The 15706-nt window shown below is 41.3% G+C and overlaps 2 protein-coding genes across 2 annotated transcripts in view; one reads left to right on the forward strand and one right to left on the reverse strand.

Annotated features, from left to right (window-relative positions):
- Positions 1–2695, forward strand: part of unc13a (unc-13 homolog A (C. elegans)) — a 35255-nt gene extending 32560 nt beyond the window's left edge. Inside the window, exon 42 of the mRNA XM_079574570.1 lies at positions 52–2695. Coding sequence (XP_079430696.1) covers positions 52–340 — 289 coding nt within the window. The 3' untranslated portion in view covers positions 341–2695. The remainder of the gene's footprint in view (positions 1–51) is intronic.
- A 1370-nt stretch (positions 2696–4065) lies between these two features.
- Positions 4066–15609, reverse strand: LOC306977109 (unconventional myosin-Vb; the record flags this gene model as incomplete). Its single annotated transcript, XM_079575279.1, is given in 35 exon segments — positions 4066–4267; positions 4348–4428; positions 4505–4679; positions 4759–5056; positions 5128–5260; positions 5326–5415; positions 5506–5657; positions 5761–5886; positions 5950–6055; positions 6151–6256; positions 6332–6426; positions 6510–6710; positions 6780–6928; positions 7008–7101; positions 7175–7378; positions 7447–7686; positions 7756–7912; positions 8139–8459; positions 8644–8730; positions 8856–8953; positions 9033–9140; positions 9952–10035; positions 10116–10247; positions 10327–10467; positions 11069–11210; positions 11212–11504; positions 12902–13014; positions 13100–13207; positions 13294–13375; positions 13450–13593; positions 13679–13835; positions 14109–14253; positions 14378–14546; positions 14622–14732; positions 15583–15609. Coding segments are annotated over 35 exon segments (5031 nt in total). The 3' UTR covers positions 4066–4105.
- Between the last annotated feature and the right edge of the window lie 97 nt (positions 15610–15706).

Genomic DNA, 15706 nt, shown 5'->3' on the forward strand with positions numbered 1-15706 from the left:
ACATACGCCATGTGCTGTGATTCCTCAGTAACATATCCGTCTCACCAACAGCACTCTGAGCAGTGAGGTGGGTCCTGAGTGCTATGAGCTGCAGGTGTGTGTGAAGGACTATTGTTTCGCTCGTGAGGACCGCACAGTGGGGATGGCTGTTCTGCAGCTCAAAGACATGGCGTCAAAAGGCAGCGTCGCTTGCTGGCTGCCGCTGGGTAAACGCATCAACATGGATGAAACGGGCCTCACTGTGCTGCGCATCCTCTCCCAGCGCAACAATGATGACGTGGCCAAAGAGTTCGTGAAGCTCAAGTCGGACCAACGTTCTGCTGAAGAGGGCCGAAGCTAAGTCAGCAAGTAGGAATATTACATCGCTACATACTGCCCTCTAGAGCTCATCTGAGCTATTGCTTGCCACTGCCCTGTACAAGCACAGATGAAACAACACATTTATCAGAGTATCGGGACAATGCATTGTGGTAAAGTGTCTTTGATATTTCACAATATGTCATCACAAAATATGTTTTTAAAGAGGTGAGTGATGCCACTGAATACGCCTCGTATGATGATCAGGGTGAGAAATTGTAGCCTTTCTGTCTCATGACCCGTACTTAATTTTCCCGCTAAATGTAGAGTTTTTGTCACATTTCTGCCTTGCAGCTGCTCAGAGGGGACCATAAGTGCCAAAAGGTAATTATTATGATACCACAACCCGCTCGAAGCACAACAGGTCAAACTGTCCAAATGACCAACACCGGCTGCAAGGTCTCAGACATTCATATAGTTTCTCAACACTTTCATTTATCTTTTCAAAGTCTGATTTCCAGATTATATTTCTATTTAGATAAATTATATATTGTCATCAAAATATATTACAGAAATATGTAATACAGATTTGAAGCCCTATGAAGAATTATTGGGTTTGGTGCTTGAGAGATGTCACGTTGTCTGTCTATTCTTGTAACAGAGCACACTGCCTAATGCCCTAATGCCTTCTGTCTCTGTCCTGTAGTGTGTCTCTGACATAGTGCCTGTATAGAGTGTCATCACAATCTGTCTGTGTGTGACATGTCGCCCTCGTGTGGCCACCTGTGCTGCCTGTTACCTACATGTAATCGGTGAAAGCCACATTCTGAGAGCATGTTGCCCCATGGATGGTAATTACACTTTACACGTTATCAGACATTCCACAAACTGCCCTTGATTGCCTAACCATTTAATACTTAGAGATGAAAAAAACATTCCTGAGAGCTAATGCAGCAGTAGGTGAAATGTTTAGTGAGCACAATTTTAGTCCAGATTACCTATAAAGGGCTGCATGTCCAGACCGTGCCAGGTTCGGACACTATCATTTTCAATCTGCTATTGTTGGTCAGTGTTGTGAGCACAGGGTCTTTGTTGAACTTTTCATCTACGATAACAGATTTGCTACAAAACAAGCGTTTGCCATTACTTTTTATGGAAATACAGGAATTGCATGTGGCTGCATCCAACGTTGTCTCATGTCCTTCAACATGAGTAGTCGTAATTATATTTTATGGATGACCTGCATTTTACTGAATTGTTTATCTATATAAGGTTTGTTCGTAACTTGAAGTTGAATTTAAAAAGTGTCCTCGTGAGGAAACAGGGTGTTTTCTTTTTAAGCTGCCACTGAGAATCACTTGGATATTAATAATTTCTAGCCCCTCTTTTGAACAAGATGTAACTGATTTCTATGCATCTAATTTATGAAATATTGTCAATTTTGAAGCAGTCTTAAAATGTTTACATTGTGGATTTAGCACAGGTGTTTTGTCTGATATCTCGTTGATGCTGTCTATTGTTGCAGGCCAAATATTGCGATTGTAGAAAGCAGGAATAGAGAGAAAAATGAGAAAATATTAACGTTGTAAATATTTAAAAAATCTATATATATACGTGTATATCATCCTTGTCATGTGAAGTTTGCTGCTCTTTTGTAGACTTGAAATTTGCTTCAGGTGACTTGCAAATCCTATGGGTGCCCACTTGGATATGTAGCTTATGTGAATGATATGTGAAAGCCGCGTACGTTGAGAGACCGTTGTACAATTGTAGATATTACAGATGATACTACCTTCTCAAAGAATCTGGATATGTGTATAGATGGCATCTTCTTCAGAGGAGTTTCACTTAGAGCCGATAATGCCACGAAAACACTTTATTTATTGCTGTTGACAATGATGAGACGTTCAAGTTGAGGAACTGATGTGCTGGCATGTGGAGCAGGGATGCACGATCATTGACATAGAAGCACAAAGATTAGCACACGATATCAACCCGACAGACAGACGAGCATGTTCTGTCCTGTCTCTCTGACCAGAAAACTGCACTGCCAAACGTACTTCCACAAGTGGTGCATGATAAGGAACAATATAACAAAAAGTAAAACCTGTTTTGTGCCAGCACGCATAACTACTTGATGTTAACTGCCAATTGTTGTTCAACTTCTTCAAGGGGGGAAAAAAGTTACACTTGTTTTCTATTTCTCTGATGTTTGTGAATATATAAATAGGTATTACGGATGACGTGTAGTGGTACAAAGTACTCGCATGAGAATTTTTTTATACTTGAGATGTTTCTAATTTTTGTTTTTTATTCTGGATGTTCTTATTGGGGATGGACTTGGATTGCAGTTTCAGTGTGTTTCTGCTTCCAATAAAAACAGAGTCAAAATCATCACGTATGCCTGTATTTTGTCTTTTCATGAAGCTAATTAAGGCTGCACAAAATCTCAGAAAATTATTGTTTTCGCAGCATCAGAGTCACATCGACATTAGGTCACTTAGGTATTCTATAGAGCAGGGGTGCCCAAAGTGGGGCCCGCGGGCCAAATTTGGCCCGCCGGACCAATTAGGTTGGCCCGCCTAAGAGTGACCTACTTTTGCGCCGCACCTGGTTAATACTAACTCTCTCCCATTCATTCGCAATGGCAAATATGGATGCAGTTCACTTTTTGGCCACCAGTGACAAATTGGGGGCGCTGTTTCACTCCTTTCACAAAGTTAAGGAAACACTGTTCTGGTGTCTTGGTGTTTATCAATCACAGAGCGGTAGCATCAACTTTCCCATTTTTCCAACTTTTTTTTTGAAAAAATTGTTGACATCTATGACTTATAAAAGCGTTTATGCTGAACTGACACTTTCAAAATGATATAATATGGCATTTTATTTGACTTAAAGAAATGAATGAGCTAAAGTCACTATACTGCAGGTACAGGTGGTGCTGTTGTTTCCATTTTGCTCTATATTGCTACAATAATTGATTTTGTTTTACTAAAACTAGGCTTTTGTTGCATGTTTAACCCCTTAACTCCCACCTGAACCGAGCACATTTTCTCCAGTTTGGCTTTACCCCAATCTAAAAGCTTCTGGAAAAAAGGTGAGAAAATAGCAACAAAACTGAGACGAAAACAATGATGGAAATGTGACAAAAAAGTGAGAAAACATTGACAAAAAAAGTGATGAAAAATTGATGAAAAAGTGGGCAAAATGTCACAAAAATGTCACAAGAAATTGACAAAAAAATGACAAAAATGTGACAAAAAATAACAAAAAAATGACAAAAATTTGATGAAAAATTGATGACGTGAGGAAAAAGATCCTCTCGGTTCAGGCGGGAGTTAAGAGGTTAATTGCATAGATTGAATTAATTGCAAAGCTATACCAAAAAAGAAAATAAAGTAACTTTTATTTTTTGCATTTGCATGTGTTTCACGCTTGACATCGCCGTGTTTGGCCCGCGACCCACAGGCGCTTTTTCATTTTGGCCCTCGGAGACAAAAAGTTTGGGCGCTCCTGCTATAGAGGAAATAACCTTTCTCACTTGAATTCACAACACAGCAAAGGTTCTGTTTTTGTGTGATTTTTCTCAATTAGTTACAATTTAGCCTTGTTTTGGTTCTGATTTAGTATTGTTTATGTCTTGTTTAGACATCATTTGATAAAAATAAAATAAAAAAAAGCCAATATCTGAATCTCTTCTCATATGATGTAGCACTTGAAGCTAATTAATAATTTTCGATATATAAAAATGTATGCCATTAACAGTTTGTAGAGACTGAATCCTATCTTCTGATCATTGGTAGAGACTTCAGGTTTTGCGTAGGAACGAGATCTTGAGGTTGTCTGGGATCTTCAGCTGGTCAGCGTGGAGATTTGGCAGAGGTGATGATGGGAATGTGACAGGAAACACTTGCCTCCCCTCCATTAGGAGCTGTGGAGGCTGGCTGTCAGAGCTGTTTTTGAGGAGCCCCTAAGAAGAAGCAAGCGCAGTCGTGTCATAACATGCCTCCAAATAAATACAGGATCATGACTGTGAAAGTTAAGCGGTACCTGCACAGTGCGGATGAAGTTCAATGTGACTCTTTCATCAAGATCACTGTGGGGCGTGTACAGTGTCAGAATCTTCACGATCTGAGAGATGAGAGCACCTCAAGTTATAGAGTAATCACAAGCATTTGTATGAGCAAAGCTATAGAAAGCCCTCCACCTGCTGGCTAGAGAGTGCGGTGCAGGTTTGAACCAGGGATTGAGCATCCGCCTCTGTTTTCTTTCCCAACTGCAGCAGCTGCACCGCTTGAATCAAGGGTTCCAATGTGGCCACAGCGCCCCCTGCTGACAGTCCTCGACTCCGCAGCCACTCCTCCAAAAGACTGACGTTGTAGCTTTGGGTTATCAAACACATATAAGTTAATTACAGGTAAGTAATATAATTTGGTGTATGATAAGAAGTGATTGTTGTACCGTATTTGCATGCCGCGGCTCCAGCTGCACATGTCCTTGCGGAGCAGCAAGCTGTTGAAGGCTGAGGCACACATGAGGTAAGTGAGCTGGTGGAAGGCCTGCTCCATCAGCTCAGGGGGCAGGGCTTGGCGAGTCATGGCTGTGTGTAGTGCCCCCAACTCTCTCAGAAGAGGGCCCATGTTGGAAGCTTCACCCCCGACCGCCCTGGGGTCTGAGCCCGCACGCTTCCTGGATAATGGCAGCTTTCCAGCAGAACCAGATAGGCTGGAGATACTCTCACTCTCCAACAGGGCCGGCACTAGTACAAAGTGAAGGTGAAATCATAAAGAGCTTTTAAAAACCTTCCACAGTGCGATCAGAGTGTCGTACCAACGATGTTCTGGAGACGGGTCTCTGTGATGCACAGGAGCTGCTGATAGGCCTGAATACACAGGTCACTTAAAGCTCGAGTCTGATCACTCAGGTCAGACACAAGAGGCACTATTTCATCTGAATCACATGTCTAAAAGAGCATACAAGTACTGTTATTAAATGACCATTTGCATTTAAATCTTCAGATGTTCTCACCTGCTTTGCAGAGTGCTGAGTTAAAAGGTCATGCAGCAAGCAGCTATTTTTGAGCAAAAGGGCTGTCATATCTAGATCATTATTGTACTTCTATAGCGGTTGGACAAATTATGAAACAGAATTAGGAATTATTTGTAATTGTAATACAAAGCCTTAATGCAAATGTAATATTAAAATGACCTTTAAGGCTGTCTTAAAAGCAGCCACAGAGGCAGAGCAGAAGGACCGTGTTCGAGCCTGGTCTCCACTCTGATCCATGTGACGCAGACTCAGGAAGAGCACACTGGCAGAAAGACCTGGAGGTAAAGACAAGGCAATGTCCCCACGGAGGTCTGAAAACACACACACAAGGGATGTTACTGTATAAGCCTCATATCGTAGAAAAAACTGATGAGTAACTGCAGTATAAAAGAGAAACAAGACCATGACACTGACCCGTGATCAGGTTTTTAAAGAGTTTGACTTCATCTTTTTTCCTACATTCAAGTAAACCTGTGACTGAAGTTGACTTTGGTTCCGTTACAGTCGAGCTCTCCTCAGCTGTTGTGGATGCAGGCAGAACTGAAAAAGATAATTTAGTTTGTATTTGATTTATTATATTACAAGGCTCATCATTTGACAGACCTTGCGTGAGGAGTCGCCGCAGAGTGCTGCAGGCTTTTAGGTCCTTGAGCTCTCGCCTCAGTCTCACACACTCCTGCTCTCGAGCCTCAAGCAAGTCCTGAAAGTTCTAACATAAAAAGAATTTTGCAAGTGAAATGCTTTACCTAATCCTAATCCTAATTCTCAGTTTTAAAATTAGCTTTAAACTCAAGTGTTTTGTACCTGTGGTAATACATTAGAAGATGAAACTTTTATGAGCTGTGATTTCAAAGCTTCAATTTCACTCTGCCAATGATTCTGCTGGTTTCGCAACTGGTTCTCCAGAAATCTATAAAAAAAAGACCAGACATATGGTAAATGTTGTATATTTAGAACAACAATACATGACACTGAGTATGCTGACTTGTTGGCCACTCGAACAGCATCATAAGCATGAGCTAAGTCGTCTCCTTTCATCTTCACTGCAGGTGCTACATCTAGGCTCTGCATCAGCTGATCCTACCAGACATAAATAACATTCATTTATGCATTTCTCTTGGCACTTACAACTGACCAAACCTTTAACCTGGGTGTTTAGGTACCAGAGGATTTTCCGTGCTCCAGGGTACACTTGTCTCAAAAGTGGGAAAAGTAACGCTGACCCTGCGCACTGGCTCAGGAGAGGGAAACCCTGATTGAAAGGGGGGCCCTGCCAGTGACAGTGACAGAGGACTCAGAGTGGGAGAGAGAGGCTCAAAACTCAGGCTCTGAGTGGAGTCAGTTCTTTTGTGACCTTTGGTGTGCTGTGGGGACAAGCATGTGTTGTACTTTTAGTTTAGTTTAGTTTTTAGGTTAATTGTGTTATTCTGTACCTCTGTGAGCAGACTCATCTCTCTGAGGTTGTCGTATCTCTGCTCCAGTCTCGTGAAGTCCCTTAAAAGCCCCTGGTACTTCCTCCTCTCTTCATCCAAATCATTTTTAATTGCATTAGTGGCTTTTAGCACAGCCTCGTGTGTGCTCTCTGCAGGGCAGACAGACACAGATGGTAAAGATATTCCAAGTAGATGGTAAAGACATGTTTGTAAAACTTGAGTGGTCACCTTCTCCAGCTTGTTTTTGAGCGAGGATATCAGCAGAGAGGGTGTTTTTTTCTTTCACAAAACTTTCTCTATCATTCTTCAATACTTGTATCTCCTAAAACATTATATTTTGAAGAATGCTTATAGTTTAACAGATGAATTTTACAGTACGGTATTCTGCACTTTACCTTTGTAAGCTTTTCAATTTCCTGTGCTGCTTTCTCATTGGCCTTCCTTTGCTCCTCCACCTCTTTGATGATCTCAGGACTAGGCACAGGATCTTCCTTTTGACTTTGTAGTTTCTGCAAAGCCGCTTGGAGTGTTTCTAACTCAGCTTTAGCTGCATTTCGCTCTGAATTCAGGGTTTCTCTCAAGGACGTGCTCGCCCTGACCTGAAAGCACATATGAACCTCAGACGCTTCCAATAATAATTACATGTGTGAAAATTTCCTTTATCCACCTCTTGGTCCAGTCGTAGCTGTAGCTGCATCAGTTTGACTTCCATGCCCTTGTTGAGCTCTCGGAACTTCTCCACTGATCTCGCCTCTTTCTTTAGTTTGAGCAGCTCTCTTCTGGCAGCACATCGGCGCACACAGCACTGCATGTAAACCACGGCAGCCCGCACACGTCTGTAGGCACGCCTGGCCAACCAGCCACGCACTCGGGTCTGCAACAGCACAGCCGCTCGCTCTGACACAATCTATAAAACACCATTTTGAGTACAGAGTGCCGACTTCAAATGACAAAACAAAGGCTGAATCTGGGTGACCTTTTGATATCGCCTTCGGGCCAGTGTGCCTCTCGTAAAAGCCTGTATGGTGACAGTCGCCTGTCGAATCATCAGAAACAACTGTCTGACCAGAACCATGCGATAAGTCTTCTGGATGATGAGAGCAGCTTTCGTGTAACGCTTTGTCAATGCAAGCCTGTGGACAAAAGTAACATGCAGTTTCTTTTGACATTTACAATATAAGGAAGAACTGGATGGTTGTTGTAAAGGAAATTATTACATGACCCATTGCACTTTGTTAATAGGACCCAAATCTGGATCAACCCCTTTTATACATCATGGACTAGTCACACAGCAAATAATGTAGTTTTAAATGTGATTTTTGTTCGCACAACAGGAATAAGACTGAAAAGAAGACATACCGTCTAGCTAGTGCCCCTCTGGTGTATCTCTGAATGGTCACAATAGCCCATTGCGTCCTGTGGAAGTGGACCTGGGCCAGCCACCTCCGTACCCAGCTCTGGATGATCACCGTGGAAACCCTCAGCCTCTCCGCCCGCAGCCGCTCTAGCAGAGCCACCTGTCCCGCTCGGAAAAAGACCTTGGTTTTCCCAAAGCGGTACTGCTCCGAGTCAGGGATGAGCTCAGGTAAAGCTTGCCGACACAGACCATGGGCCTGCGCCTGGTCATGGGCGCCGCGCAGCAGGACTCTGTAGCGTGTGAAGAACTCCTCATATGTCCATCTGAAAACCATGTTCACCCAGCTGATGCAAGAAGCGCTTAACAATACTGAAGCACGCTGTCATACATAGATATATTACACATTTTTACTTTGTTGATCAGAAACCCACATGAGTACCAAAAGACAGTGAGACGTTTAGGATTACATTCCGATTCAAGCTTTGAATACACTATGTTTATTTGTACCTGGAAGGATAACCTGCAGCACTGATGCGAATGGTCTCGAGTACACCACAAGCTCTCAGCTGCTGGACCGTCCTCTTTGGATCAAACCTGACAATGCACAGATTCATGTACACAACAAAGGTCGGTCTTTTTTGCTCTAATACACAGGTAAAGTTTGTGAACAGCCATCTCTATTAACACAGTATAACTATCTTCAACATGTTTTGACTCACATGAATGGCTCTTTGAGGTCATTAGGCTTAATGCAGCGGACATAGTGAGGTGTGGTGCTGTTCAAAGTGTCCATCAGCATCTGCAGAGACTGTCGAAACTAAAGCAGAAACACTTTCATTACAGTTCTAGCTGAAGTTGAATATGAGGAATGGAGAATAATATGGTTTTGTTGTTACCTGGAAGCCCACTGTGAGTTTGTGAGTTCTTCTTCCAGGGTGAATGCTTTCATTGGCCATGGAGGCAGAAGTGCTTTGCTGTTGGAACAACTCTGCCACCAGCTCTGACTGCCACATAAGGTTACAGATAGATACAAATGACAGTCTCTGCTTATCAAATTCAAAATCAAATTCTGTGCTATTCTTACAATGCAACTTGTAAATAATGTCCTTTCATCAGAAGCATCACAAAGTTCCTATAATGCCTGACCAAAAAAAAAAGTCGACACTTGAATTTAACTAACTGTTCTGATCTGGGTTTGCTGCAGTTGATCAGGTCTAACTTTAGCATCTAACTTTAGCAACACTATGTGACTACCTGAAAATCCTGAATGACCAGGTTATTTCATTAATGGATTTCTTCTTCCCTGATCACATTAGCATTTTGCAAAAGGACAATGTCAGGATTCATCCGGCTCACATTGTGAAATGGTGATTCAGGAGCATGAGACATCATTTTCACACATGGATTGTGCACCAAAGTCCAGATCTTTACTCTATTGACAATGTTTGGGATGTGCTGGAGAAGGCTCTGCACAGTGGTCACACTCTCCCATAATCAATACAAGATCTTGGAAAATGTATGCAACACTGGATCTTTTGACATTGCAGACACCATAGCTAATACATGCGGTTATCAATTATTATCAAAGGCGGTCGAAACTAAATAATAGAGCGTGAGACCTTTTATTTGGGGCTCAGGCAGTGTGTGATTGCTATTATGTATTCTAACTATGTACATCTGTACTAAAATATGCTCCTATGACTGTCCTATGTACTGTACTAGTAGTTGTTGCAGTACCAGTGCATCTGTTTTCTTGATCTGACAAAGATGTTCAAGCTATGCCTAGTAAGTGTAGGATATTTGATTTTCACTCACCTGACTTGCTTTTAAAATGTTGATCAGCTCTACATGCACTGTATCTCGGTTTTTGTCTAGAAAGCCTTGACACTCATATTGCACCTTTAAGACCAATACAGATGACATGGGTCAAAGGGGAGAGACAGCCTGTGCAGTGCAGTGATGTTTTTATTAATCCTCACCTTGTCGGCAAAGTGCAGAACAATGAAGGCACTATTGGACATACGAGGTTTCAGGAAGTGAGGGTGGGATTTGCTGCTCAAGTGCTGGTCATAGAGTTTCCTCACCCAACTCTCATCTGACCCTTTAGGCATCTGAGTGTTATTAACATGTTGAATTAAAATGAAGAAATGGAAATGACTGAATGAATGAACAGAGTAACATTGCACAGACTCTGCACTCTTCATCCAACAGGTCCAAAAGGCCCAGCTGCCCCTCGATCAGGCTGATGCAGAGCTGATTGTCACTGAAGTCGATCCGGTGCCAGTCCAACTCCTCACGGATGTACTCCTCCTGCTCCAAGTGGAAGACGTGCTGCAGAGAAACAACCCATGAAGTCTCAAGGTACCATAGGTCTACATTGTTGTGGGAAAGCAACAAATCTCATAAAACGCTGAGAGATAAGACTTTACAAATCTCACAGTGGATGAAATTACTTGCTGTTATAATGACATCATTCACAACACGGCACAATAATTACTGCAATGTTGTAGTAGAAGGTTTGTGGTATATAGTAAAATAACCAGATACAGTGGGGCAAAAAAGTATTTGACCCAAATCCAATAGTAATCCACTGTAAATATAAATTGCTATTATTATAGTCATAAAAATTAAAAGGGCTTTTAATTCTAATAATTTCTTCATGTCTGCATTTTTTGGAGCACCTCACCACAGTCCATCCACTGTATGTAGTTTTCTGTAACACCTTTAGGCCACTATTCAATATATGGTGACTGTCCATGTAGGATTTTGCAATACAGAGTCACAGTATCGTGGTTATTGTGACATTTCTATTTTCTAGAGTTGCAGTCAGAGTTGGCTCCTGCTAGTTTGGTGATTGGGCTCCAACAAAAAAATAAATAAAATGTGTGTCTCTTTTTAAAACATACAAATTACAAAACAGCATGAATGTTACCCTGTTGAATTGCTGCTGGAGTTTCTCATTCGCATAATTTATACAGAACTGCTCAAAGCTGTTCCTTGTAAATGTCTCAAACCTGCAACAAAGCCAGCAAACAGACAAAAAACGTAAGACAATGACATAAAAATCATAATATCTTAATCAAGTGGATGCCTACAGACCCATATATGTCCAGCACTCCAATAAAGCTCTTGGGGTTTCCTCTCTGACTCCTCAGGGCTGAGTTGAGTCGATGGACGGTCCATGTGAACATCTGCCCGTAGATGTGTTTGGCCAGTGCGTCCCGGGCCTCTAGGGCCTGTTGTCCCGACACAGGTTTGACCAGAGTCTCTCCTCCTACAGTCAATCTGCGGTTACACAGCCAGTGAGCCATCTGGGGGCGCTCCACTCCCAGCAGCTTAGAGAAGTTGGCCAGGGACCTGTCATCTCCCTGGAAAAAACAAAAAATATTACCACAATCAATTTACAGTCATTGAAAGCAAGTGCAAATTGTATAACGCCCTTACTAAAGTTAGAGCTAAAACAGAGGCCTAAACTTTTTAGTTTGTTTTTAATCTGTTTGACTCTTTATTCTAATGTACGATGGCGTACTGGGGCCATAGTGACGGGAAGAGAAAGATTTTACTTAAAACATGGAAGATGGAAATGAGCTCTATAGTCGGGTAAAAGCATTTCTCATGTTTATGATAATGCTCTTGTTCCCTGACAAATAAATCAAATTTGAACATAAGCATTGAGCAAGGCTACATATTTTATAGTATCACCGCTCTAAGCAAAGTTTACAGTTCAGCTGTTTTTACTTTGGAGGCTAACAAAGTTCTACACTGTAAATGCCAACTCATTGCACTAACTTGGGATAAGTTGTAAACCCGATGCATAATTATTACGCCCAATGTTAAGCCATGATTACTAGTAATGCTAGTATGATTAAGACGGCTTTCACAGTATTCATTGCTTATGATACAAGTTCTGATTACTAGACATGTTAGTACTGACAACTGGGAATTCGGAGTACTGATTACTTTTGTTACTTAAATATGGCCTTAACCTGTACTTTATGCTTAGTACTGGTTAAGGGAATATTCTAAAACCATGTGCTGGGTAAAGAGACAAGCAGGTCAAGCCAATGTTAAGCCTATATAATTAAAAACTGGCAAATCCTAGTAAATGGGACAGAATCTTATAATGGATACTTTAGATTGAGCGTGAGCACAACAGGACGACAAAATAATCATTACTGGCATCATGTAAAGTTAGTAATTACTGGCAAAACCCTGTTATTGGAGCGGAAACATGTTGCTGTAAAGCGGAAAAGCAATTAATCACAATTTTCTCTTGAAAATGTACTTCTTACATGGAATAGAGGGTAAATGCTGAAAATTTCAGGTCTCCTAGTACTTATAACACTTTATTTCATGTTGTCACCTCAATCGGAATTTACAGTGTATGCTCATAACGGAAAAATCTTTAATTTTTTCTAGCAATTTTTTTGACTGTTTTTCCCTCTCACAAATCTGTTATTTTTTTCAGACAAATGTGAGACTTTTTTTGTTATAAATGTGCTTCTTTTTTCCCTCATAATTTGCTTCTTTTTTTTCCTCATAAATGTGCTTCTTTTTTCCTCATAAATTTGCTACATTTTTCTCATACATTTATGAAATTTATTTATGATTTACTTTATTTATTTTCTACTTGTTTCTCACAGATTTGCTTGTTTTAACTTGAAACGCTCTTATTTTTTTTACCCCCCGTCATTACATGGCCCTAACACGCCGTCTATACAAAGCATTGTACTTGTGTTAATAAAAGTATCCAAAAGCGTCTCACATCGATGTGACTTCTGTCGGAGCTTCTCCCGCTCGCCTGGATGTTCACGTTGCCCAAATGCAGAATAGCTGCGATGATTCTGAACAGCTCCATCTGCTGGTCACCCTGCACACCTGCAATTTCCAAAAACACGCAAGGTTATTTTTTTGTCCGAAATCTCGATGTGGAACCAAAGACCTTTAATTTTCAGTGCGTTACCTAGAGTGGTCAGAGCATCAGAAGTGCGTTTTAATTCGGCCAGATCATTAGTGCCAGGGATCTGCATGTCTCCCCCTTGACTGGTGTAGCGGAAATCATCAGGAGCAACTACATTACGGATGAAAGACAGTCATTCAAGCAAGAAACAAGCACAAAATGAGTAGCTGTAACTAAATCATGAGTTCAGCTATTACGTAGTTTGAGTTCTCTCAGCTCAGGGTAATTTCTGGCAGAACAAAGTTGGTAAAAGATGTGGTAGTTTCTCTCGGATGTTGCCTGGCATAGGTGAAAATGTTTGTTATTCCTGTGAGTGCTCGTCAGGTCGGAAGATTAATCATATTTACAGTTACCTGAAAGACCACCCTTGACTTCTCTAGCAGATATGTCCTCATGTTCGCTCCGATGATATCCCCTTTCCGTCCAAAACCGATCTCGATGTACTTTCCAAACCTGCTGCTGTTGTCGTTTCTGATGGTTTTCGCATTGCCAATCGCCTTAAAACAAATACATTAAGAGGATATTCTGGCGGATGACCTATGGCACATATGGTAATGGATGCACAATAATCATATCCCTCACTTCCATGATGGGGTTTGAGGCCAGGACCCTCTCCTCCACACTGGTCTGCTGTGCTGCTCCTCCCACCACAGCGAAGTAACGCATGGTAAATTTAGCAGAGACGGTTTTGCCCGAGCCAGATTCTCCACTGATGATGATGGACTGATTTTTCTCCTCTCTGTGTCAGGAATTAAGTAATAATTTTAACAGATGCTGCTGACTACACTGTAAAGAACAAAGTTGACCCACAAGTAGAGGGAACTCAGAAATACTAAAGGGCCTGTTATCGCCTCTTTTTTAAGTTGAGTGAACCTAATTTTTTTTTTTTTTTGCTTTTACAGTGCATCATTCTCATTAACCAGTGTCAAGGGGAAGAGACGATGTTATTTGTGTGTGATTCATTTGGTCATGCTTAAAAGGTGTGTGAAACAGCCATGTTAATGTGATTGACCTGGTCATGGTACGGTATGCTTCTTCTGCCACAGAGAAGATATGAGGCTCCATATCTGCCATATCCTGCCCGCTGTATGCGTCAATCACCTCCTCCCCGTATATAGGAAGCTGGTCATAGGGATTGATAGCAACAAGAACAATGCCTGCAGAAACAATATTGGTCAAGTGTGTGGTAACCTGAAATATAAACATCACACTTAACCCTAAAAAACTAAACGAATCTCAGACACTGTTTATCTTTGCTGTTCTGTATTTGTCTTGCTTTACCGCAGTAGGTGTAGATACTGTTGTAGTCCAGAAAGCGAACTCGTAGGTTGTGTAGGACAGCAGGTTCATGTAGGAAGCTCAGTGCAGTGAGGTCATTCTCTCCCTCCAAAATGTCCGGATTTCCCAAAGGAGGCAGGTCAGAGAGAGACGACACTGGGTAGTGCATCTCCTAAAGTAGATAGAGGGCTGATTTTAACATGGTGGTGATTGTATTTCCAATTATATATATCAAAAAGTCTAATACTTGTCCATCGCCAAGTTGTAGGAAGATCTTTTTCTGTTCAGGGTTGTAATCACAGAGAAGGTGAGCTGAAATCCACACGGCATCTTCATCAGGAACCCACACAGTAGCTCCCTGTAGTCGATAAACACAATGCTACAAAACTTTTCAGAAAATGCCCCAAATCCTGCAAAAATGTTATTTAAAAGAAACCGGACAAATCTCTGCCCATAGGCCAAAGGAGTTCAAAGGAGGGTTCATGGAGTGATCCACAATTGAGTTGAGATTTGCAAAGGATGTGAAATATAATGGATTTGTTTGGTGAGTGCTTCCAATAGTTTGTGAGAAGACCAACTTTTCGAATATCATATCTTTTTACATGTAAACAGGCCTCCTCCAATGTAGAACAGGGTGTCTGGTGTAATGAGAACCAGAGAAATGATTTATCACAAATCTCTCATTGAAGCGATAAAGGATTATTCTAAACAGTAAATAAAATGTCATAAGGAATCATAAAGCATCGTTTTTTGCACTTTATTGAGGAATGAGTGCACTTGTAATATGGAAGCTTTTTACCATTAACGGTGATGTGTCCAAACACATTATTACTGTAGCTCAACTTGCATGCATTTTGCAATACAGCTTTACCAACTGTCAAATTTGTCATTGCGAAACATTCCTTTTTAACGACTGGGATGACGTAACGGCCTACTGCTCAGGATCCCACCCACAACCTATTTGTTATAGATCAGCATAAAAAACTCTTAAACAGCGTTAAAGATTAACAACACATTCTTAAAACTAAAAACATGGTAGAACATAGTTTAGTCAAAATGCAGTTTTACAACAAAGCTTGCTTCCAAATGTAGTCTTTTTTCCCATACCAGACGCATCGATATATATAGATGTTGTATGCCATCAATTTGAAGTTACTTTCATTATAAAGTTCACAAAAATATATTTAATGGGAAATTATTAGTTTTACCTGGCAGTACAGTTCGAGGGGTCCCATCACGAATACCTAGGAGTTACTCTGCAGCAGAAACATCAAATTTGAACAAGCAGTTTGTCCTTCATTCATCCGGTGTCAAGCCGGCGTCTGTCCAGTG

Source organism: Gobius niger (assembly GCF_951799975.1).
Source record: "Gobius niger genome assembly, chromosome: 17".
NCBI classification, from domain to species: domain Eukaryota; kingdom Metazoa; phylum Chordata; class Actinopteri; order Gobiiformes; family Gobiidae; genus Gobius; species Gobius niger.